The 26,708-nt window shown below is 41.6% G+C and overlaps 1 protein-coding gene across 1 annotated transcript in view; it reads right to left on the bottom strand.

Annotated features, from left to right (window-relative positions):
* OLA1 (Obg like ATPase 1) overlaps positions 1-13,683 on the bottom strand; it is a 134,612-nt gene extending 120,929 nt beyond the window's left edge. Inside the window, exons 1-4 of the mRNA XM_042442291.1 lie at positions 13,502-13,683; positions 11,446-11,546; positions 9,307-9,450; positions 5,421-5,548 (exon numbers count right to left, since the gene is read on the bottom strand). Of these exons, the coding sequence (XP_042298225.1) occupies positions 5,421-5,548; positions 9,307-9,450; positions 11,446-11,546 (373 nt within the window). The 5' untranslated portion in view covers positions 13,502-13,683. The remainder of the gene's footprint in view (positions 1-5,420; positions 5,549-9,306; positions 9,451-11,445; positions 11,547-13,501) is intronic.
* Between the last annotated feature and the right edge of the window lie 13,025 nt (positions 13,684-26,708).

Here is a 26,708-nt window from a genome sequence, read left to right as displayed (position 1 = left end):
CCAGAGTCTTAGTCCAACATCCAAATCAATACACCAAATTGGCTCTCAGAATCACATGAACCAACAGATTTAAATTACATTAAGAAGAACCTCTTGATTGGTAAGACCTGTTTGACAGTAGAACAGACTGCTGGGGGGCTTGTTTGGAGTTCCTTAAAGGTAAATTTGAAGGGCATATATTTCAGGAGTGCTTTACAGGTATACCTCAATTATCTGTGGTGTAGTAGTAGTCACGCTCTTTCTGCCTCAAAAGAAGGCAAAGGCACACCTCCTCTGAACAAATCTTGCCTAGAATACCCCATGATAGGTTCACCTTAGAGTCACCATAAATCAGAAACAACTTGAAGGCACTCAAGAACGTTCAGTTAATGAAGATGTATACCCAGGCTTTACGTCTTTAACAGAAACTTTGGTACTAGAGGTAGAAATAACATAGAAAGGATGGGGATAGGTTCCAGCACCACAAAAAAGAACAATTCAACAAGACTTGCACAAGAAAGCAAAAGCACTGTGTATTGTCTAGAGACGACATGAATGCTTCTTCCAAAATCCATCTGGGGAAGATATTTTCCTTTCACCAGCCTCCACTTTGTAATGTTTTTTATGGTGGCAAAACAGATGTATGCTTTTTCAACATGCCAGGGTAGCTAGTGAGGCAGGCTAATCTGCTTTTCCCTTTTCTTTCTGTATTGCACTCCACACATGCTCAGCAAATGCTTCTGGAGGCAGCTGTTTACCTTGCCTATTGTACGTAAGCACACACAGATATAGCAGGATCACCTAGAGTAGAATCCCATTCTTTTCCAGGTCAAACTTCATTGCCTCGCTTACCGCAGCCATGCTGCTGAAACCCGAAACTGAAAGTTGCTCTTTCTCCATGACTCCCTTCAACATCTTCCCACTGCCAATGGTACAGGAAAACTTCCAGACAGACAAAAGACAAGGAGGAGGAGGGTATGGGTTGGCTCCTGTAAAAAGACTTTGTAAAAAGGATGCTTTGTTAACTAAGAGGGAAAGTAGACCAGCAGTAAGAGCCAGCTTGGGGGTGGAGTGGGGCATGGTGGCCATACACTGCATGCCCCGACTCTGCCCCCAAGCTGGAGTCACACCGCCTGCCTGACCAGATGGCGGGCAGCGTGGAAATGCTCCTGTGGCACAGTGATTAGACCAGGGGTAGGCAACCCTTTTAAGCCGGGGGGGCCGGGTTGCTGTCCCTCAGCCAACTGGGGGGCCGAAGCCAAAAATAATAAGTAAATAATTTTTTAAAAAAATCTAATAAATAATAAACCAGGCAAATGTGGACAAAATTTTCAAATGGAGGGCACTTTTTAATAAAAATGGAGGAGGCACGCGAAAACTTTGCTGATTTTTTTTTAAAAATGTTAGATAAATGCCATTTTTCTGAGGCTTCTATAGCAATTGCCACCACTGCCCCTCGCGCAACGCCAAGGCCCCGTCGGCATCGGTGGCAGGACCAGGCGGGGCCAGTCCCAAGGCCTCGCCGGGCACATCCGGCCCACGGGCCGCAGGTTGCCTACCCCTGGATTAGACACTGCATGCTGCAGGAGTGAAGAAGAGCCACCACAATGGTGAAAGGGGCACCTTTTTTCTAGCGCAAAAAGGAGCAGCATTATGCACTTCTTTTTGCACTGGAAAAATGCCGGATCAGGCTGCAGTTGCTGCAGCCCCAATCCAGCACTCAAAGAGGCAGCATTAAGCTGCCCTTTTACTGCCATCTAAGGTAGTTGTGTATTCCTGAATGGCAGGATGTTGGACTAAGCGGTCCTTGCATCCCTTTCTAGTTCTAAGCTTCTACGACTCTAGGTCTATATACTAGTACAGTGGACCCGTGTTATACACTGGAGTTTGGTTCCAAGATCCCCCACGGATAACAAAATCTGTGGATGCTCAAGTCCCATTAAATTTAATGACATAGCAAAATGGTGTCCCTTATAAAAATGGAAAATCAAGGTTTGATATTTGAAATTTTTACTTTTTTTGAACATTTTCAAACCATGGATGGTTTAATCCGTGTATAAAAAATCTGTGTATAAGAAGGGCCGTCTATACAGAAGCTGTTTGTGTAACCAATGGGCTTTTGTTGGAATTCTGAGATTTTTTTTCTTGTATTATTTTTAAGCTCAAAACTGTTGTAATTGGTTTAGGGGGGAAACATAAACTAGTTATCATCATCTAATAAGGATGATGAATGGAATGCCTATTAATCACAAAAATATTTCCAAATTATTTTAGAGGATTACATTTCAGTACGGACAATTCTTCTTTATTCTTCTATTACAAAAGAGCACTCAGGATAGTGTGCAAATAGCTTTCAGAAAAAGGACTCAGTTTAAAACATCATTCTGACAGGTCCAATATCTTGTCAGACAAATGCATCATCACCATATAGCTGAGGCCAATAAAGAAAAGGCTAACCAAATTCCCATAACAAAGAATTCCACAACTGTGGAACAGCAACAGACACAACCAATCATGCCTCCACCACCATTAAGACACAAATAAGTGTATCTTCCACAGGTCTTAAAGAACAGGCAGTCCCTACAAGAGAACACTGTTTCTAATCTAGGATGTTCTGAAGCCAAGTTATTTAGGGTCTTAAAGGTAGGCCACCAGAGTTTGAGTTCAGAGCAGAAATAAATTGGTAACCAATATAGTTGTTGTAATAAATATACCTGGTGCTGCCAAGAGCAGGAGCACCATTGCTGGTCTATTTTGGATGTGTTACTAAGCATCATTTTCTAAAATTAAAATGTGCACATACTCACTGACATATCAGGAGATACAATTAGCACCCGGGTAAAAATAAAAATTGTTTCCAAAACTAAAAGGGATGCCTTTAATTATTTTTAAGTATGCACATACCTGTTTCATTGTGACTTGATGTAACAATTAGAAAGCAATAAGAATAAAACATTTGTATTGCTTCATAAGATACAAATCAACTTCATAACTGAGGCTACAGATCAATACTCCTTTTTGAAGTGAGGAGCAGATATAAAACTAGATTTGAAGCAGGATTACAAGAAAAGCTGACTAGACAAAGCAATTGTATTGTTTCACTGGATTGTAATATACTGACTTGGAGAAAAATGTTTGACTAGCTATGTTTTAAACTTTACTTTGTTAGTAAAATGTTTTATTCTGCTAGTAAACAGAGGGAATTCACCCCTGAACTGTATAAATTACCCATATTCTATTGTTGGCTCCGAGAAAATGCAAACATGATACTATAAAATATCATGTCAGTTAGCAATGCTGAATATGGCCGTATCAAGTTTGAATAAGCAATCTAACATTATTTAGTATTTTAAAATAAACTGTGACTAAGTATCAGTAATAATCTACAGATTTAACCACTATGGCCCTTAACCTACTGTGACTCAAAGCCAAAACAATGATAATGAAACCTGATTCACTAGCATCCTTTTGTTGCTCATACAAGAATTTCAAGATTTTCTAACCACAATCAAATTTAACATGTATATAACTTGAATAAAGCCAAAAACCTCACTGAAAGCATGATTTTCATGAATAGAATCACAAGAAGGATATTTCTACCTCCCCTTGCATACCTCTGTGGGCTCTCTAAATCTGCTCTAAAGAATTGGGGAACTTTCTGGAACAGGTTTTGGAAGGGGACCGACAAAGGAGAGGAGAGGTTGTTGTAGACAAAAGTCAACTCACACAAGCTTAAGATTTTGGCTTTCTAAGTCCCTTTGCAGCAGCTACTCAGCAGCTTGGGAGTGTGTTGCTTAGATGCCGCACACCCACAAGCCGTAGGGAGACTGCCAGGAAGCAGCCCAACCGACTACATGGTGGCAGCTTTTCTGTGCTCCAGCAGGGTGGCATTTAGACACCGCACACCACAGCAGTGTCGAAAAGCCACCACTGCAGCAGAAAAGCCAGCTTTTTCCCGGCTCAAAAAGTAGCAACTTCCTGCCGCTTCTTTTTTAGCCGGCAAAACACTGGGTTGAGGGCATGGTATGCAGTTGCCACAGCCCCAACCCAGCAATCCAAGGGGCGGTGAGATACCACTCCTTTGGCACAATCTTTTTCGCCCATAACTGAAGTATTCTATCAGTTCATGAATCTATCTTCACAACCAACTCAGTCCAAGATATTCTAGATATTCTATTTATTCTTAAATACCCTTAATTTGTGATCCTAAAACAGTTATTTCCTCTTCTGAGGAAAGTAGGGGGAAAGGCCTAAGTCCAGTTCCTAGTTCAAAATAGAGCAGACCTACTGAATCAGTGGAATTTACATAAATGTGCAGTTCCCAATCAGCAACTGACTACAGTAAATAAGACTATTCTAAATGGGACAAGTAACTGAATTTCTGCTATGTTTTTTCTCAATCCAATTTTTATGAACATTTTGCTCCTTATAGTTAAAAATCTGAACTTTCACACATAAATTAATATTACATTACTCAATAATTCAAACATATGAGAAGTAAATATACTTCAATATCACTTAATCACAGTATCTACAGAACATACTATCAGATCTTGGGAAGTTACTTTTTAAAAAAAAAATAGTTCCCATTCCAGAGAAGAAGTCATTAGGGCCCAAACAGACAGGCCAAAATAAAGTTGCTTTGGGTCACTTTGGAGGTACTGTTTAAATGACACACACAATCTTAAGAGGCCAGAAGCTGTGCCAAAGCTGAGCTCCAGTCCTTAGAACTGGAGCGTGGTTTTGGTGCAGCTTCTGGCCTCTTAGAACGCATGTATCATTTAAACAGCATATCTCCAAAGTGACCTGAAAAAGCAGCTTTATTTTGGCCTGTCTGTTTAGGCCCATTAGTTACCATTACAATTGCAGATTTTGCTTGTTCCTAATCTATTTAGTTAATTTAAAAACACAAACATCTCAAAGCTAAGGCTATCACACCTAAATAGACTCCCAATCCTTGTGAATATAAAAATAAAAAACCAATCGCATCTCAAAAAGTTATTCCTTTCTACATTACACCTCTAACATAACTTGTTCATGCCTTAGTATATGCCACAAAAATAAATAATTACAAGTAACTTGTTATTTTGTATCTTATTTCCAAGCTCTGAACTACTTACTGAAAAGTTTCACACACCGCCTTGAGTCCCTATATTGGGAGAAAGGTGGAATATACGAAAATGAAATAATAATAATAATAATAATAATAATAATAATAATAATAATAAATTAGAACCAAAGATCAGAATGGAAATACATCATTTTTTGGTTGATATCACTGTTTCAGTGGAAAGAGGGTGTTGTCATCTTAAATTTTATTAAGAAATATGCCTTTACCAACCTGATGTTGCACAGGCTTTTTTTTAATGACGCTCCTTATACAGGAAAACCCCCTTTTTAAATAATTAAAAAAAACTGATGAAAAAATCAAGTGTACATACGCAGTAGATGGAAGATTCCGTCACAGGCGCTAATGTGTGACAAAAAGGCATTTCCTAGTCCCTGTCCAGCATGGGCACCTTTCACGAGGCCAGCAATATCCACTACATTCAAGAAGGCTGGAATTTTACTGAAAGATAATGCAAGGTTTTCATGATTAACAGTATAAGCCAATGTAGTGATAGACAACTGCAACAAGAACCTACAGATGTGTACAATCTCCCTCCAAGTGACCAACTGAGCCTATTCAGAATAAGGGGGGGAAAGCCTCTTTGAGCTCCCTCGTCAAATTTCACATCATATTCACATCTTCAAGAGATCAAAACTAAAGTTTCCCATAAATTTACACGTCTCAGAGCTACAAGCTCAGGATTGTTGCAAAGAGTGTTTTAATGTTCACTATACACTCGTCCCTCCACATTTGCGGCTTTGACTTTTGTGGATTTGATTATTCACGGATTTTATTCACTGATTTTATCGATATGTTCTTTCTAGGAATATCTAGGTTCTCCACCACAACTTTATGTTCACCTTTAACCAAAAGTCGCGCTGAAGTACCTACAGCTTCCTAGAGAGAATACTCCACTGGGCATTTGTAGCAATTCCAGCGCAATTCTATGACCAATGTCTAGCAGAGATTCCTAGAGAGATGTTCTCTCAGGTAAAAACAGTGTTTTTGTTTGTATGTACAGCGCTGTGTACATTTATAATGCTAGAAAAATAAACTATAATAATAATAATTGGTTATTTGCTGTTTTTTCACATTCACAGAGTTCCTGTGCCCCTAATCCCAGCAAATGTGGAGGGACAAGTGTATTTATGAGCCCTCCCTTTGCCATCTACATCATCAGAGGGAGAGTGAAGCCTGCCAGCTCCATCGGGCCTGGCCTGAACTAAGGAGAACAACCTTCTCTCCAGTCCCTCTGCCTTCTTGGTCCAGGCCTTAGAGGGAGAGAAGAACTGCTGGACCTGATCCCCTTCCCACCACCATTCCCTTCTCCTTTTGTGTCATGTCTTTTTAGATTGTAAGCCTGAGGGCAGGGAACCGTCTAATTAAAAATAATAATTGTAAGCTGCTCTGATAGCCTTTAGGACTGAAGGGTGGGATATACTGTAAGTACTCTAATAAAATTTAAAAAATTAATTACATAGCATTCCAGATACTCCAATAATTTCAGTGCCCATGGCAGAAAAAGAAAGAAAAATAATAGGTTAAAAAAGAAATTCTGAGATTTCTATGAGACAGTAAAATAGCTGTGGTGGTACAACGACCTCCAATTAGTAATTGGGGGATAGAGGACAGAAGAAATTAAGAATGTCTGTGGTTAGTGGGCAGATATTCTAAAATCAAGCTTTTAGTTGTTTAAAGTATTTGTAAGACAACAATACTGAAGGCTAAAAAGAGGGATAATGACCAAGAAAAAGCAGTACCTCTCCAATGTAGTAAAAAGCTCAAGAACTAGAATATTAATCAAGGATAACAAAAACTAAAGTATGAGCTATTAAACACTAGTGCACCATAAGTATCTGCTTGTATGGTTGTTTTAAATTGCACTGTTGCACAAGAAACTGTACTACAGGAATCTCAAGCCAATGATTCCTACAGTGCAGTCACTTCACACTTCCATGTACATGCAAGCTATAGCTTAAGCAACCTTCTATAAATCATAGAATAAGTTGTGAGAACATATTTGGGATACTATGCTTCTGCAGGAACTGAAAAACTGTTTCATGTCAGCATACTGGTGACACCAAATCCCAAACTCCCAGCAGTTTCATGTAGATGTTAGGCATCTGGAAGACAATTCTCACTCTCTGTGAAATCTTAGGTTCATAGCGTGGCTCTTCAGGATCTATCCTAGGTGTGGAGTCCAGGGTCTGGCAGTAACCAGAGGTATTTTTGCTTTTATGTCAACTTTACCTGTTCCAAGAAGTGTTCTACCTAACACTCAAAGATGTGCCTTAATTACTATCTTGCAACATGCTCAAGCTGCCATTTTTCTGACTTTTTACCTGCTCTTATTTGATTTTTTTAAAACAGGTGTTGTATTATTATCATGACATGTGGATTGGCTATTTTTAAATATTTAAATAGTAACTGAAAAAAATCATTCTTAAGAGTCCTTCATCTTTTTACTATTGCTTCGTCTGAATATGTGGGGAGGGATAACAGCCTTTTAACTGTTCCTGCATGGGAAACAAATCTCATATTTTAAATTTAGCAGTTTCTTTACTTCATACAACCCACATGGTTTATAGCTCCCAAGGAAAACCAGAACCAAAGTTTTCAGAGGAGCAAATTAAAAATAGGAAATACAGGCTATAGAAATTATTAATGACTTCAGAAATAAACCAATGTATTTATACAGGGTTGATAATTAAAACAAAGACACTTCTATGTTTAAAAACAGAAGGGCAGTATCAAAGCATTAGTTACATTTTCTACAACATTCTTCATGGGAAACCAATGAGTGCTGAAGAGTAGCCTTTCTGCTTCAACTGCAGAAAGAAACAAGCCATGCATAAAAAGCCCATTTTAAGAAATTAAACAAGGAGTTTTGCTTTTTCCATTTTCAAACACCCACTGTAATGAAATATCTACTTTAATTGTTTAGCATCTTCCCTAAATACATCTAGCTATTCTCCTTTCCATTTTTCAGATAATTTAACTCAATCCAAAATCGTTAGCAGAAAACAGTAGTGATTATCAATATACGGTGCTTCCACTCTTTAGCAGAGATCCAGTGGGGTAGGTGAGAGGTGGGCAACATTGCACAGACCAACTGTTCCACTATGATGGCATGAGGAGTTAATTTGCTTGGCCGCCTATATCTAGAAAACATAGGATGCTTCTGCATCTCTTAGGGCCTGAGCAGACAGGCAGGATATCACAGGCCAAGATCATGGTATCCTGCCCCTGGTTTCAACCTGAGTCAGTCCGTGAGCCAGTGCAGTGATTGGTATACAGTTTACACACCTGCTGCCCACCGCACCAAAAAGCTGCAGCCACCACATGTCCCTTACCTGCCACTGCTGTCATGTCTTTTCTGAAGGCCGCCGCCGCAGCCTGTAAGAATGGAAATAGGGCGTCTTGCTACATACATATGGCCAAGTGTTCTCATCCTACATCATAGGCTGCAACAGGGGTTTTCAGAGAAGATATGATATCAATGGCAGGCAAAGGGCACATGCGCTGTGTGATGTGCCAGCTGTTGCTGTAGAGTTTTCAAGCAACTCCGCAGCAAACAGCCAATCTTTTTTTCCCATGCTAAGGCACCTTTGGCCCAGGATCGGTCCGGGATCACTGGATCATAATCTGGACTGCCCGATTCCGGCCCAGCACTATTGGCCTATGTCATCTGTACAGGACTACTTGAGGCAGGGGAGAATATGGGCCTTTTTGACCCATATATACAGGTCGTTAGACAACTGAAAAGCCAGTTCTAATGAGCAGCACCAGAGTTGAAGTATCCTCACATTATAAAACCACAAGATTTTTTAAATCCTAGAATGATAAATTTCACCAAAGAAATAGAGAGAAACATGAAGCAAGAGGCACTTGTTCTTCCTCCCTTCTTCACAAAATTCTGACATTTGAACCTCCTCTCAGTAGTACTAAAGACATACTGCAACTCAGAACTCTTGAGAATTAATTTAAATCAGGATCAGACAATTTAAGCAGGAATAATCAAAAGCTGGTTTGACATTCAATTTTAATTTCAGAGTTTTCAAGGTTTTCTTTCAAACTTAGACTCCTGCCACTCCTGGCCTAGATTAGCTTTTCTGTACTTGAGAATGTTACTGAAAGAATTGTTTCTGTTCTGCAACTATGAAATCCTATGCATTTATATTTACATAGAAACAAATGATAACATTTAAAGTATTTACCTTGGAGGTTTATGATACTGGCAAAGGAAATCAAATCTGTCATCTGGTACAGGTACTCTGCTCTCATTTGGATCTATAGTGCAGAAAGGAAAGTTCTCTGCTGCGGCTTGACTCTTGGTTAATACATTGAAAAACGTAGATTTCCTTTCAAAGAAAAAGAGAGATGTTGTATATGAATCCAACTGCCTATTTTGCACATGCACTATTGCACCTGCACAATTTCAAAGTGTAAATTGTTACTGTCACAAAGCTCTTTCAGACGGTGCCTTGGCTTTTGTATATGAAGGAGGGAAAACAGTGAAGTGTTTCCTTTTACTCTAAAATTCCTCCAATTTATATTGTCTTTTGTTACATTTGATAATACAAACCCTGGAAACGGATTAATTTGTTTTAGATAAGGATGTCTACAAACTCAAAGCACTTATTTTTGAATTTCTGCAATTAAATGCAATGAGAATACACTAAAATAAGTGGCATGAGCAATGTCAGAGGGACAGTGTGGTATAGTGGTTTTAGACTAGGGCTGCAGACCAGGGTTTGAATCCCCACAACTTGAGGAAGTCACACACTCTCAACCTCAGAGAAAGGGAACAGCAAACCCAACGACACAGTCACTGTAAGTCAGAAATAACTTGAAGGCACACAAGAACAGCAAACAATAAGCAACGATGAGACATCACTATTGAATCCAAGTTCATGACAGAAATCTGTTATGAACTTAGATGTAATAGTGATGTCTGGTCACCTCGGACTCTCTTTTTTAACAAATCTTTTCCTTAACCACTCTTACATCACCTGCCCTGCACAACTACTGCTATTGAATTGTCTCTGACAGTATTTCCTAGTATTTGGCTGTCAATCCTTGACTATTCTGTCAAACAGAGACTTCTGGCCTCTAGCCTAGTCAGAGGTGGTCAGAGGAAGCACACTGAAAATGTATAATTATAAAGACTTTCTAAGGGCCTGAACAGACAGGCCAAAATAAAGCTGCTTTGGGTCACTTTGGAAGTATGCTGTTTAAATGACACACGCATCTTAAGAGGCCAGAAGCTGCGCCAAAGCTGCACTCCAGTCCTTAGGATTGAAACCTGGCTTTTGCGTGGCTTCCGGCCTCCTAGGACGCATGCATCATGTAAACAGCATACCTCCAAAGTGTCCCGAAGCAGCTTTATTTTGGCCTGTCTGTTCAGGCCCCAAGTCTTGTGTAGTTATAAAGCTCCATATAGGTACCACTGTCCATATGCAGTGTTTTAGTAAACACATAGAAAAATGCCAACAAGCTGATGACAAAACTGCTGTACTTTGACCTCTCCACTCTCATCTCTCAAAACTCAGTGCTGTCCATTCCTTATAGATCAGCCCCAGATAGGTTAGAAGAATCAGCCTCTAATTATTATTGCTAAACACTAAAATTTCCCTTACCCACTGCACACTTTTCAAAACTATCAAGGGCAGCAGATTCTGTTTCTCTCTATATCTAACTAAACACACACTTTCCCAGCCACATAATTAAGATTTCAAAGCCATCTTACTTATAAATGGTAACACAACTTTTAAAGATTTACATGTTTTGAAAAAGATGCAGCTGATTTAGAAATTTATTTTTTATTTCATGCATATAAATTAATGCATCTTCAAAGCTAGTCATTAAACTAGATTTAGCAATCCATACATTCTACTTTAAAACAGCAGTGCTGTCATATCAAGAGCATTTATCTTACCAAAGTAAAAATTATCTTACCGAAGTAAAAAAATAAGCATCGTTTAGGAAGAATACAGGGCTAAATATCCTAAAAGGAATCCTGTTTGATTTTGGAAACTTAGCAAAGTCATGGTTAGTATTTGGATTGGAGACTGGCAATTTATAGCAGGTGCTGTAGGCAATATTTCGGATGAAGGAAGTAGTAAAACCAACTCTGTGTATTCCTTGCCTAAGAAAATCCTATGAAATTCATAGAGTCATCATAAGTGGACAGGCAACTTGAAGACACACACACAAAAGGAAGAAGAGTCACACAAAATACTTGGGTCTCACACTTCAAAGTGTACACACTGCAGAACAGAACACCTCTAGTGTATTCATGAGGGCCTACTGCCTTTTTGAATGACTAAGCAAAGCTATTCCCTTTAATCACCTACCCAACATTTGGCAATCCAACAATGCCAATTTTTAGGGATGTTCCAAATCGCCCGATGATAGGATGTGGCTTAATTCCATCACCTCCCTTTTTGGGGGGCATCTGAAATGAAAAACAGAAAACACAGAATAATTTCAATCCCAAACTCCATCTCCAACCTCCAAAGGCAAGAATGTATTCAGACACACAGCAATGAACACCGACATGTTCTTTCTGAAAACTCCCACATACTTTTTTGGGGAACCATGGCAGCCATCTATAACCACAAAGGGAGGAGGAAGAAGTCTTTTCCAATGCCCAAGAGACACCAAAGGGTCAGAGGCCAGACTCCAGCCAGGGACTGTGCATGGCACCCTCCCCACACCACACAACCCCCTCAAGGTAGTAGAAGTTGACTTGTGGCAGCTTCTGCAAAAATCCCCTGGCAAAGCTGGGCTAAAAACACCCAGCTCAGTGAGCCCAAGAAGGGATTGAAATGGAGCACCCCACACCCAGCTCTACCATCACCAATCTGCTCCATCTCCTCTGCACTGCAGAAACATCCAGCTTGACACTGCTTTAATTGCCACCATTCATGGCTATGGCCTCCTGGGAATAGTACTTTTGTGAGACATTTAGCCTTCCCTGTCAGAGAGCTCTGGTGCCACTACAAATCCCAGTACGCCACAGCCTAGACCCATCAGCTCTCTGACGGTTGTTGTTGTTGTGCGCCTTCAAGTCATTTCCAACATATGGCAACCCTAAAGGAAACCTGTCATGGAGTTTTCTTGGTGAGGTTTGTCCAAAGGAAGCTTGCAGTTGCCTTCCTCTGAGACTGAGTGTGTGTAACTTGCCCAAAGTCACCCAGTGGGTTTCCAGAGCCGCCTGGGAATCGATTCCTGGTCTCCAGAGTACACACTGCAGCATAGAACACCTCTGATGTATTCCAACACTCGAATCAGCACACTATGCTGGATCTTCAGAGAAAGCCTAAACGTCCCACAGAAGTGCAAATCCCAGGATTCCATAGCCTGGAGTCAGGGCAGTTAAATCAGGGTCAAACTGGATTATTTCTGCAGTGTGGCTGCAACCTGAGATGCTCAAGCAAGATGACAGGAGGAAAAGGAAGAGAAGGAAGAAGAGGAGAAGGAACAGGAGGGAGGAAGGAGGAGGAGGGATAGCAATAGCATTTACATTTCTATGTCACTTAATAGTGAACTCTGCGCTCTCTAAGTTTAAAAGAGGAGGAGAAAGAGGAGGAGGAGGAAGATGAAGAGGAGGAAAAAGGAGAAGGAAGAGGTGGAGGATGAAGAAGAGAAGGAAGACAAGGGGGAAAAGGAAGAGGAAGAAGAGGAGGAGGTGGAGGAGCAAGAAGAAGAGGAGGAAATGAAGAGGAAAAGGTGGAGGAGAAGAGACGGAAGACAAGGAAGAAGAGGAAGAGGAAGAAGGGGAGGAAGTAGAGGAAGAAGAAGAAGAGGAAGAGGAAATGAAGAGGAAAAGGTGGAGGAGGAGGAAGATGAAGAGGAGGAGGAAGAAAAGAGGAGAAAGAGGTGGAGGAAGAAGAAGAGAGGGAAGGAGGAAAAGGGGGAAGAAGTGGAGGAAGAAAAGAGGAAGAGGTGGAGGAGGGAGAAGAGGAGGATGTGGAGGAGGATGAGAAGGAAAAGGAAGAAGAAGAAAGGGAAAAGGAAGTGGAAGAGGAGGAAGGAAACAGGGAAGAGGAAGAAGGGGAGGAGGAGAAGGAAGGGGAAGAGGAGCAGGAGGGAGGCGTGTTCTCCCCACAGTCCCCCCCCCAGGCCCTGAGTCCCACTGAAGGGCCGCCCTCCCGCCTCTCCTTCTTGGCCGAGGCAGTGTGTCTGCCAGGGGGATCCCTCCCTGGGGCCCCCACCCAGGGGCCTGTGCTCCTGGGCCACCGCCGCCCCCCCTTGCGCCCCAAGGGCCCTGGACTCTGTGCCTGGAGCCTGCCTGCCTTCCTTCCTTGCTTCTCTCAGAGACAAAATGGGGGGCCGCTGGGGCCTCAGCCAGGCCTCCCTCCCTGGCTGCCCTGCCCTTCCCTTCCGAGCGAGGCCTGGCCTCTTCACCTTGTCTCCCGGAGAGCCTTGGGTCCTGGGCCCAGGGACACAGGCCGAGAGCGAGAGAGGAGGCCGCCACGCTGCTCCTGCTGCTCCGAGTGCGAATGCTGCTGCCCCTCCGCCTCAGGAGCAGGAGCAGGAGGAGCCGGCGGAACAGGCGGGCCTGGCTTCCCTCTTGGGCGGAGACTGGAGAGGGGAAAGGGCGCCTGGAAGGAAGGAGGCCGAGACACGTGTCATGGGAAGGGCTGGATTCAGACGAGACCAGGGGCCCACTAAGGCACCCCTGGAGGGAACGCCCCGGTTGTGGTTGTTGTTGCTGCCTGCCTTCGCGGGGTTTTCTTGGCAAGTTTTGTTCAGAGGCGGATTGCTATTGCTTTCCTCTGAGGCTGAGAGAGTGTGACTTACTGCCCAAGGTCACCTAGTGGGATTCCTAGGGCCAAGCTAGGCTTCAAACCCTGGCCTAGCGTCCTTCCCACATTACCACGCTGCCCCCTTCGAGTGCTGCTATTCCACTTTGACTGACTCCTGTTGCATTCTGGGGCTTGTAGTCCAGTGAGGCCTAAGAGCTCTCTGGCTGAGGATTCTGAAGCGCGCCCTTTAAACTCCAAATCCCAGAATGCAACAGGAGGAGGAGGAGGCAGCCACAGCAGTCAAAGTGGAACAGCAGCACTATAAGAGGTAAGTGTGGTAATCTAACTAGTCAGTGGTTCCCAAACTGCTCTTTGAAGGATTTTGGACTTCAGCTCCCAGAATCCCAGACTATTGGCCAACATGGCTGAGGCTTCTGGGAGTTGAAGTCCAAAAGCTCTTAAAGGGCACAGTTTGGGGACCACTGGATAGATACTGGAACTGTATGTATGTGCCTTTTGGTTGCCCCTTCACTTATGGTGGAGCCATTAATTTCATTGGGTTTTCTCAGGCAAGGAATACTCACAAGTGGTTTTGCCAATTCCTTCCTCTGAAATATAGCCCACAGCACCTTGTATTCCTTGGTGGTCTCCTACCCAAGTACTAACCAGAGCTGGCCCTACTTAATGTCTAAAATCAGATGGGATCTTTAGGGTATTAAGTAGGCTGATCATAGAGTTGGAAGAGACCACAAGGGCCATCCAGTCCAGCCCCCTTCTGCCATGCAGGAACTCACATTCAAATCATCCCCGACGGATGGCCATCCAGCCTCTGCTTAAAGACCTCTAAGGAAGGAGACTCCATCACACTCTGAGGGAGTGTGTTCCACTGTCGAACAGCCCTTACTCTCAGGATGTTCCTCCTAATGTTGAGGTGGAATCTCTTTTCCTGGAGCTTGCATCCATTGCTCCAGGTCCTAGTCGCTGGTGCAGCAGAAAACAAGCTTGCTCCCTCCTCAATATGACATCCCTTCAAGTATTTAAACAGGGCTATCATATCACCTCTTAACTTTTTCTTCTCCAGGTTAAACATACCCAGCTCCCTACGTCTCCATAGAGCACAGTTGCCAGACCCTTCACCATTTTAGTGACCTTCCTCTGGACACGCTCCAACTTTTCAACATGCTTTTTTGTGGTGCCCAGAACTGGACACGGTGTTATTCCAGGTGGGGCTTGACCAAAGCAGAATAGAGTGGCACTATTACTTCCCTTGATCTCTAGACATTATACTTCTTTTGATGCAGCCAAGAATTGCCTTAGCCTTTCCTCTGAGGAGATTATCACACTGGGGTCATTCCCACAACTATTGTGCTTGTGCAATAAACAGGAGCGTATCAAAATAGTGGCCTTCCATTCCACACAGTTTAACAATTACAATACTACAATGGGTTGTAGACACATGAGAGTAATATATTTAGTTCCACGCAGCTTCTGTTCCCCATGAGTGAATTAATTATTATTGTATCATTACTCACATACATTTTTAAGCAGGAAGTTCTAGTAGTGTTCTCTACTATATCGACTATGCAATGGCGAAGACACGGTATTATTTCCTTCCGCACTTGTGCATTCCCAAAACTGAAGCGATATTGGGTTCTTATTCACAGGAGTTTATTGTTAATGCGAAGACACACAATACTAATGATTTCGGGGCACACTGACCACAGATTGATCCCAGCGTTGTGTGATAATCTTCACTCTGCTGCTATTATTGCACTTTTTACCCTAATGTGATAATCTCCTGAAATACAGCCCACAGAACCTAGTATTCATTGGTGATCTCCCATCCAAGTACTAATCAGAGCTGACCCCATTTAACTTCCACAATTAGACGGGATCTGGAGCCTTTAGGTTATTCATCAAGCTGACCATATTTCCTTGCAATTAAAATGTCACATTGGGATGGCAAAAATGGGACCGGGGTTATGCAGTACTGTATTCCGTATTCGTGAAAGGTAAGACAATAACAAAGGTTTTATTACATGACCATATTGAGTTAACAATTACTCTTCAGTGACAACTCCTACAAAAATTTAGCTGCAGATTGTACCATGAATATTCCATCAATGAAGTAATCTTTCGCAGCAAATTTTGGTCTTTCAACACCTTATCATAAAACTTCTCGCTCTGCTCCATGACACTTTTTTTTTTGGCAACCACAATTTCAAACAGGATTTTGCAACAACAAAACGGCATTTTTCTTGAAAACAGGACAGAATTGACATCTATATTAAAATGAGGGGAGGGTCTGGAAATATGAAAAACAGGTACTGTTCCATTTAAAATGGTACGTAGGGTCAGCCTAGTACAGTATTAAGGCAGGCTATAGTGCAGGGGCCAGGCTGTGGTGTTCGCTTGTGTCCCTTTAAACCATGATGAGATGGTGTGAGTGGGAGGAGAACGTTTTTTAAAAAACTAAAAAAATTAAAAATTAATTTAAACAACATTGGTTTTTTTTTAAATTAAATTCTTTTACAAATTTCTTTAAAAACATTGCATGTGTTATGTGCCTTCCACTAGTTTCTGACTTGCCTATCATGGAGTTTTCCTGGCAAGATTTGTTCAGAGGAGGTTTATCATTGCTTTCCCCTCAGGATGACCAGATGTCCTCACCACAAAGGAGGACAAGGCACCACAAAATGGAGGGCATTCAAAAAAATGGAGGACATGACCAAATAAAAGTTAAAAATACTAATATAAATATAAATTCACCAAAGTCACCTAGTGGGTTTCATGGTCAAGCTGAGAATTGAGCCATGGATATAGTCCCAACACTCCAACCACTACGCCACACTGGCTGATCCAGGATAATATCACATCTTGCCCATTTTAACTTCAGCCACATGAAGCTAGGTACGTGTAAATTCATTTAGGCTCTACATATGATATTGTAATTTAAAGGTATAATTGTAATTTTGCTACTTGTTTTATGTCACAACTATTAGCTTTATACACTGGTGCCTCGGGTTACGAAATTAATTCGTTCCGCCATTCCTTTCGTAACCCGAAAATTTCGTAACCCGAAAAGGCTTTCCGTTAGCACTGGAAAGCCTATAGCTGCACTTTGCAGCATTTGAATTTCGCGCCGAAATGAATTTCGTAACCCGAAAAATATTTCGTAACCCGAAACAGTTTTTGCCAATCCAACTTTTTCATATCCCGGAAATTTCGTAACCCGATCATTTCGTATCCCGAGGCACCACTGTATTTAGTGATAGATGGGCATTACGATTTATGAGTAACCTTAGTACAAAAAAAATGACTATTATTATTATTATTATTAACCTTTATTTATGAAGCGCTGTAAATTTACACAGCGCTGTACATGCAATCTTTTTAGTTAGACGGTTCCCTGCCCTCAGGCTTACAATCTAAAAAGACATGACACAGAAGGAGAAGGGAGTGGTGGAGGGAAAGGGTAAGAGGTCCAGCAGTTCCTCTCAACCTCCGAGGCCTGGACCAAGGCAGATGGACTGGAGGGAGGGCTTGGCTTCATAATGGAAGGTTAATCATTATCCAGGGAAAATACATACTCACAAGTAGGATAATACATATACAGTACATAGCAATACAGGAAATGGATCGATAAACAGCCAACAACAGAACATCAGATAGTAAGCGACAATTATGCAATGCCTGGGAAGGCTTCTCTGAATAGGATGGTTTTCAACTCCGTTTTGAAGCTGGTTAAAGAAGTGATGGCTCTTGCTTGTGGAGGAAGAAGGTTCCAGGAGTGAGGGGCAGCAAGTGAAAAGGGGCGAATCCGAGATGGGGCAGAGGAAATCCTGGGCTGGGACAGGAACCCTTGACTACCAGAACGGAGGGCCCTGGTGGGAAGGTGAGGAGAAAGAAGGTCGGATAAGTAAGGAGGGGCCAGTCCATGGAGGGCTTTGAATGTCGACAGCAGGAGCTTATACTGAATGCGGAAAGGGAGGGGGAGCCAGTGAAGGGATGCCAAGACAGGAGAGATGTGGTCAGAGCGGTGGGTGGAAGTGATAATGCGTGCAGCTGAATGCTGGACAGAGATTAAAGGACGGAGGTGAGAAAGAGGAAGCCCAGCCAGGAGGACATTACAGTAATCAAGTCGTGAGATCACTAGGGCATGGACCAGGATCTTGGCAGTAGAGGCGGAGAGATATGGTCGGATTTTGGCAATATTGTACAAAAAGAATCTACAAGCCTTGGCTGTGGTCTGGATCTGAGGGATACACGACAGAGAAGAGTCAAAGATAAAGCCAAGACTGCGGGCTTGCTGGACTGGTTGAATGGAAATGTTGTCCACAGAGACAGAAAAGGAGTGTTGAAGGTTGGGCTTAGGAGGAAAGACAAGAAGCTCCGTCTTGGACATGTTGAGCTTCAAATGCCGATGGCGCATCCACTGTGAGACAGCTGTAAGGCAAGATGAGACTTGCTGTTCAAGCCTTGGAGAAAGGTCAGGGGCAGAAAGATACAGCTGGGTGTCATCGGCATATAGATGGTAGGAAAAGCCAAAAGAGCTGATGAGTTTTCCCAAGGACAGTGTGTAGAGAGAAAACAGAAGGGGACCCAGAACAGAGCCCTGGGGAACTCCAACAGATAAGGGAACAGGAGAAGAAGTCTGACCTCCTGCAACCACTGCAAAAGATCTGCCAGACAAGTAAGATCTAAACCAGTCGAGAACAGAGTCTGAGAACCCAAGGTCAGAGAGTATGTCAATTAGGAGACAGTGATCAACAGTGTCAAAGGCTGCAGACAAATCGAGAAGAATGAGAACAGAGTAAAGGCCATTAGCCTTGGCCTGTAGAAGGTCATTCGAGATCTTAGTGAGAGCTGTCTCTGTGGAATGCTTTGGGCGGAAGCCAGACTGAAAGGGATCGAAAATGGAATTGGCTTCAAGAAACTCAAGACAGCGCGAATAGACAACCCGTTCCAAAACCTTAGAAAGAAAGGGGAGAAGAGAAATCGGACGATAGCTGGACAAAGAGGAGGGGTCAAGAGAAGGTTTTTTCAGAATTGGGGAAATGAGAGCATGTTTGAAGTCCGAAGGGAAGGAGCCTGTAGAGAGAGAGAGATTGAAGATATGGAGAAGCGAGGGCAGAAAAGAGGGAGCTATAGAGATTAGAAGACGAGTAGGAATAGGATCAAGAGGACAGGTAGCAGGTTTGGAAGAGTTCAGAAGTGTAGAGATTCATACAGACTAGAGATTCTGTATGGTACAGTATGGGAGGAAGTCAATGGAGGGTAACACCATGAGTTATCACGCTGAGTGACACCAACCCTAGTAATGCCATTGGAAAGGGAGCATCCTCCTGCACTGCCTTTCCTCGTTACCCTTCCTTTAGGACTCCCCAAGGCTGGATTTGAAGAGCATACTGAATATGGATGTCTTTTCTTTCAAATTCATTTTCATCCTTGGGATGCCTTTGCTCCTGTTCAAAGTTCTTGCAACTGGGAAGGAAGGACTCTTTCTGCTCTCTGGTGCAACTCTTACGCAGTTCTCTGTAGAGGTCTGCCCATGGCACCACCAAAACATGTGTCAGGAGAGCCTTTCAGTTGAGGGTGGCTGGTTTGTTTCTTCCTCCATAATCTTTTTCTTGAAAGGTCAAGGGCCCCCATCATCTACTTTGAAATTTTGCCTGAAGGTCATGAAGCCCAATCCTATGCATATTTGCATAGTGCAGGGGCCTTGGACACTACCTTGGGAATCAAACCCTGGTCTTCATAGTCATAGTCCAATACTCAAACCACTATGCCACGAAAGGGCAAAAGGGAAAAGTGGTCCTAGCACAGGGAAGAATGAGAATTGTTGCTGTTTACTCGGGGCTGTTGTTGTCATTTCTGTCTTTTTTCAAATTTATTTATTGGCAAGATTTATTCAGAGGAGGTTTGCCCTTGCCTTCCTCTGAGGCTAAGTATGAGTTGCCCAAGTCACCAAGTAAGTTTCCATAGCTGAGCTAAGATTCAAACCCTGGTCTCCAGAGTCCTAGTCCAATACTCTAATCATTACATCACACTGATTCTCTTATAATGGGCCATGCTGATGAGTAAATGTTGTTATACAGATATCTTGGGGAGGGAGGGAATTAACAAAAATGCCAAAACTACTGAAAAGTTTGGTGTCCATTAGCACAGGGTATAGTTGAGTGGTAACAGTCATGTTTATGACAGTTTGTTCATCACAAACACATTCTTCAAATAACCAGATGCAACTGTATACATAGACATCACCTAATGACCAATATAGAAATGAAATAGAAGATGTGCCTTCCAGGTTGGATGGCACTCAACAAGCTTCTGGGATAGAGCAGAGGACAACTGCAAGTACCAGTGTGGCTAGTCCTCATGACTGGACTCAAGCTGGAAGGATGTTCGGCTGTTGACGTGCTCAGAGGTGAAATGAAACTCTGAAGCTGCGTAACACATATTATAAGAATGTGTATGTAAGAAGCATTAGTTAGGGAAAGCTAAGCATAATAAAACGAAATGGGGTGTATAAACGTTGCAATACTTGGGGTGAGGATGCTAAAGTGGACAGGAATGGGTCATTTTCAGCCAAATAATTGCACAGTATTTTATTTAGGAAATGAAAACCTGAGAAGAAATGGGGTGATATTAATTGTGAGAGGCAATAATGCAAAGTCCGACCAAATCATGTCAATAAGACTCCAGGGAAAACCAGTCAATACTGCACAAAATCCAAAGTTATACTCCAACTACAGAGGCAGAAGAAGCAATTAAAAGATTCTATGCTGGAGTGCAAGAGGAAATTGATCACACACAAAAACATGATGATAGTCATAAGTAACTGGACTGCAGAAGCAGGAAGCAGAGCAGAATCAAAGACTGTAAGAAAATCTGGCCTAAACTCTAAAAGATATTGAAAAAGGTTTCACCATATTGTTGGAAAGGCTGTAAGGCTCAAGGTTCTTACACACTCATGTGGCTTGAATGTCCTAGGGTCAATGCTTTTTGGGGTGCAATATTGATGCAGACATCTGATGTTATAAAACAACCAGTGAAATTTTGTCTGGCCTTATTATTGTTATCAATCTTCAGCAAAGCCAATAGTCATCTAAACCACCGGAGGCTCATCATATTCCTAATCTCTGCAGCTAGAACTGAATTGTGAGATGCTGGAAGACGAGGAATTTGTTACTTGAAAACTGGTGGTAAAAGGTCTGGGACATATGGCTGTCAGAAAAACTTTCCTATTCCTTCGTGAACAGATCCAGACAAAAAAAAGGTACACACGTTCATTGAGGATTGGCAAAACTCTATGAAATTGATGGAGTATAAGTCAACAGACAACTTGAAAGAGCATACACATATATGGACCTGTAAATATTTTACACTTGAATTTACCAGGAAAAGTCCTGAAATTGACATGCTACTAAATTTGAGATAGAGAAGACAACTGTTTTGTCTCTTGTCTTCACTTTGGGGTATATGTTATCAGCAGACCTCCAGTTCACTCCTTGGCAAATCCCATAACTTGGCTTTCAAAAGAAAGCAGACAATAATGCATGGGCCATTGCCGGTCAGAGCAGAGAACACTGAACTAGATGGATCACTGTTTTGATTCAGTTTGAGACAGCTATGTATGCCACACCCCAATTATTTGTTATGGCTTTCTAGCTTTTTCCCAAGTTGAAAAGTCCCTAACCAAAACCGTAAGATAGTGCTATGCCCAAGACTACCTGGCGAGCTTTGAATCTGGTGATTAGCCACAATTCCATATGGCTTTAAATTTATCTCATTAATACATAATATATATATTGTTCAAGGACACTTAATTTGAATTCCATAATAGGACTTCATAGAACAGAGAAGCTGAGCAACATAATCCAAGTCATGAATTAGACCACAGTTTTTGCCTACGTATCTAAAACTGTCTGCAGTGGATCAGCAACTCACTCATGTGCACCCTGTGTTGATCCCTGCTAACAAGAACTGCATCAAAAACAAAGCATAGAGTGCTATCTCCTAGGTGCACTTTGTACACACTTCACTTCTAAAAGTAAGAGACCCAAGTGATGGCAACTTGACATGTAGAAATGGCAGCTGAAATACCAAAGTTCTTACTTCTTTGTCACTTTTTATGCGCTATCAGCAATTTAAAATATTCCTCACAGATGGAAAGAAAAAATGTTACTGAGTGATTTAGGATGTCTGGAAGTTCTTTACATTGCGTCTATTTGTTTTCTTTGATAACTAATTAATTAAGCCAAGAGCACCAAGTATAATGGCTTGGGGCTTAATGCAGTCCTTTGAAGTTCCTAAAATGGTGCATGCAGCCCTTACTACATTCCATGTAACTGTGGGTCAAATAAACTGGCCTCTCCCCATACTCTCAATTGGAAGACCAAACAACCCACAGCCAAAACCCCTCACTATTGATAGCATGGCTGGGCAACTTGTTCTGACATCAAAGCAAGTGGGGCTCCACAGGGAAGACATGGCTGGGAAGGCAGCAGCAACCCAGAGGAGAAAGAGGAAAAAAGTGATGCCAATTCAGGTTTAGGCAGGGGAAATGTGTGGATGTTGTTTCAGTTTCAGTGCAATATATGTGGTGCTAATGGGGTGAATTTAAGTCCCTAAGACTGGACAACTTCTCCAACACAATGGTGATATAGGTTTTATCATCCGTGATTTTCTAATAGGAGTTAAACATCATTTATGTACTAGCTTTAGAAAGTTCTCTCTGATTAAAGCTGATCTTGACTTCAACACAGTAGATGACCAAATGGCATACCAATCTGAGTCCGAGGTTGATATATTCAGTTCACTTTCCCACAATGTTTTAATACATATGGTATCCTGATAAGATGATATATGTGGGAGACTGAGCCTTTACTATTTCCACTAGGGTCATTGCACAAATTTTCAATGGGAGTCATAGATCTCAAACTTTCCCCTTTTTTGAGCAAGCTAGAGGAGAAGGTTTTTATTATGCATAAATTGAAACCACAAAATCAATAATGGATCTCGAGATGATGCTAAGTCTTCAATTGATTTGAGTTTATTATTCTTAAAGAGATCTTTTGATAAATTCCTTTTTCTTCCCAACCTTTGTATTGCCAGAATTTATCTACATGAAAAAAATTGGGGTGATATAAAAACGGACAGTTAGGTGACAATTCTGGAGAGAGAATATCTTTCCATTTTTGCCAGATCTCAATAGTAGTTTTAAACCAAGTGTTGTTTAGTTCTTTAATCGCTTTTCCTGATTTTTTTTTAAGATTTGCTATAATAGATGTGTAGATCTACATTAAGTTCCATTTTTACCCATGAGATATTAATACTTTTTTTATTAAACGAATTGTCTGTGATAGTAGAAAAGCTGTAAAGTATAATTGTAAATCCGGAATGGCTAACCCCCCCCATGTTTGAAGGAAAGAATTTGATAGATTGAGAAAAATGAGGTTTTTTTATTATTGAAAATATATGAATTAATCAATTTTTGCCACTTTTTAATTCTCAGGGTTGAAGGGGACATAGCTATCGTTTGGAATAAAAAAAAGGTGAGGGGCAATCAACATTTTCACAAGAGCAATTCTCCCTAACATCAAGGGGAATAGATGTTTCCATCCTTTTAGTTTTCCAATAATCCAACTAATGACATTTTTATAATTACGTAAAGTAAGTTGATTAATATCTTTGGTCAAATGTACACCCAGATATGTAAACCCTGAAGGATATAATTGTAAATTTGTTAACTCTTGCAGTGTATTCTGCTGGTCAGAAGTCATATTAAAACATAAAAAATTAGATTTTGTATGTTTTTAACTTTTGTATGCCTCGGTGTTAATTTTATATTTTTCTAACTAGATAATTTTAATTGTTTTAAAATTCTTATTGTAAAGTTTTTAAAATGTCTTTACCTTGTGAGCCGCCTTGGGTTCCTTTCTGGGAGAAAGGCAGCATTAAAATGAAATAAATAGATAAATAAATAAATTGCAGTATTCTATAGGATATTGCTGTAAAGTGGGATCATAGTGCTATAATTGTGAAGTGCGGAAGAGCTCCAGAAACCCTCATTTAACACTCCAGGATGTCCCAAGGCCCAAAAAGTGGTCTCTTATACCACTACAGCTGCCCACCCAGATCTAAATGAAATATGCTGTATTTCTAAAATGTTCAGTATGAAGGAATAAAGTATATTTTTCTCAAGTTAAAATTTCTCTGTAACAGGGAACGGCTACGATGTTAACTTGCTAAAAGTTCCATTCCTTTTGGGACTAGCAAGAGGTCAGAGAGAGAAATCTTTAAAGGCCGATTTGAAGATAATAGCAAAATGCCTTTCCACTTCTCAAGGAGGATTCAAGCAGGGAGCAAGTGACGAAGGAAAGTTAATATGAAGCACTAAGCATGTGAAAGTGCCTAACAACCTCTGAAAGTGAAATGAAGCATAGAATGGGATAGAGGAAAAACAACATCCAAGGACAAAGTGGCTGACAGGAAGAAAAGAGTGGTGAGAGAAACCTATCTGAAGAGAAAAGTAATTCCATATATATGTTTTTTTAAAAATCCTCCAATGTGTCTGGTGAGGGACTAAGACAAGAGCTCTCTTTAGTCTCTTTTTAGCCACCACATAACTTTTTTGTGTAGACTTTTCTTTTCGCCCTAGCTCAAGAAATGTATCCAGACATCTCATCCTGAACAAAGATTATCATAATACTGTGTGGATGAGAATGTTGCCCCAGGAGGATGAATGAAGCCTGCCTGGATATTTTGAGACTTTTCTGAGGCCCATCTTCAGATCCAACATACACAAACTTTAGACATTCAGTGAACAAAGGGAGTTCATTCCTTTGGTTGTGGATCCCATCAATGGATGACTCAGGGTGCAGCCACGCTGCAGAATTAAAGCAGTTTGATACCACTTTAACTGCTTTGACTTATCCTACAGAATCTTGGGATTTGTAATTTGGTGAGGTATTCAGCCTGGTCTGTCAGAGACCTCTTATGTCTCACCGAACTATACATCCCAGGATTTTGTAGGATAGAGTCTTGGTAGTTAAAATGGTAACAAACTGTTTTAACTTTGTAGTGTGGATACACCCTCCGAGAGGCTTAATAGCATCTTTGGCATCAAGAAAGGGAATGTGTGTCTGTGTGTGTGTGTGTGTGTGTGTGTGTGAGAGAGAGAGAGAGAGAGAGAGAGAGAGACTGCATCCACACTGCAGAAATAATTCAGTTTGACATCACTTTAACTGCCATGGCTCAGCGCTATGGAATTCTGGGAACTGGTTTGTTGTGGCACCAGAGCCACAATGATAATCACTTGGGATAGAAAGCAGCAGCACATTCTCTAATATGAATGTGATTGTGATACTTCAGGCTCAGTTCCAATACTGAAAATAAGCTGCTGGTCAGAGGCACCTTTTCTCTTAGGTCTTCTAAGTATGTGTCTGTCCTGTGTGCAACTGTTGGTAGCAGACTCTAGTTAGTGGTTGTTGAGATTATAATTAAAAAAAAACTACAACAAACTTGATCCCTAAAACCTGCCTGCTCTGACATAGGCAAGAAAGTGGTCTTACTAGTAATGCTGTTGTTTGCCTTCAAGTCATTTCTGACATGGTGACCCTATCAAGGGGGTTTCTTGGCAAGATTTGCTCAGAGAGGATCTACCCTTGCCTTCCTCTGAGGCTGAGAAAGTGTGACTTGCCCAAGGTCACCCAGTGGTTTTCCATGGCCAAGCTGTGATTCAAACTGTGGTCCCCATTGTCTGACCACAACACCACATTGGCTCTCATTAATAATAATTGACCTTTATTGTGAAGACTACTTATTAGGCCCTGTGGTTCTGAAGATTTCAACTTTGAATGCTAATTTCTTTTGGCTGTAATGTTGAAAAAGTTTACTATGAAGTCCCTGTGAATTCATGGGGTCAGCTTCATGGTGCTGGAGGGGAGCACACTCACAACCTCAAATAATGGAGAGATGTAGTGTTTTGAGAGAGGATTGACTTTCCCTGGCATGTACAAATATCACCAATTTTGTGAGCATCTTCAGGTGTTGTTCATTGTGACAGTAACATAACTTTGCCTGAGTTGTATATATTCCCTATAAAGTGGGGGATAAGATAGAAGTTTGGGCAGAAAGGGAAAACCGAGGTGTTCCACCCCCACCACCCCACTATATATTTCTCAGTTCCCTAAAATAAATATTGTAAAGTCATTTTTTTCCTCCTGGGAAATTGAACTTACCCTTCATGGCTGACCAGGATGCATATAAATGAAACAGCTTCTGGCAGCTTCATGGTGTTGGACCCACAGCATCTCGGAGGTGCATGCTTCCCTGACCAGTGGGCCAACACAACAGCAACTGCAGTGGCTCTGTGGTGGAGGAGAAAGCCTGAGCATCCTCCCACACCACTGAACACTGGAAGACCACAAGGTAGAGCCTCTTTTTCATGTCCACCATGAGAGAAACAGACAGAAAGGAAAATAATACATTGAGTTTAATGGTGTGGAAAATGGTAGCAAATGATTTTGAGGTGGAGTGGTTCCCTAGAGGCAACAAGAATAGCATACTTTCTAACATTCTCAAGATGGAAACCAGGGCAAACCAACATCAGATTGTGGTAGAGGTGGCAATTGGGGAAAACACACAAGTTAGGACTGGTTGTAGCAGTTTGTTTTTGCCTAAGCACACTGGGAATGCACAATTTCACCCCCTCTCTCCTCTGTTGAATTAACTGAATGAAAATTATTTTGCACTTTGAACTCCCCATATAGAATAGGTTGGGGTGCTGATTTGCTTGGTAGGGATTCAGCTATAAAAACCCTGACCAAAAAACTGTGCCAGCATCACTTTTAGTTTCATCC

Source organism: Sceloporus undulatus, chromosome 1 (assembly GCF_019175285.1).
Source record: "Sceloporus undulatus isolate JIND9_A2432 ecotype Alabama chromosome 1, SceUnd_v1.1, whole genome shotgun sequence".
In the NCBI taxonomy this organism is placed as follows: domain Eukaryota; kingdom Metazoa; phylum Chordata; class Lepidosauria; order Squamata; family Phrynosomatidae; genus Sceloporus; species Sceloporus undulatus.
Note: the sequence above shows the minus strand (reverse complement) of the source record. Positions and strands in the feature narration are given on the sequence as shown.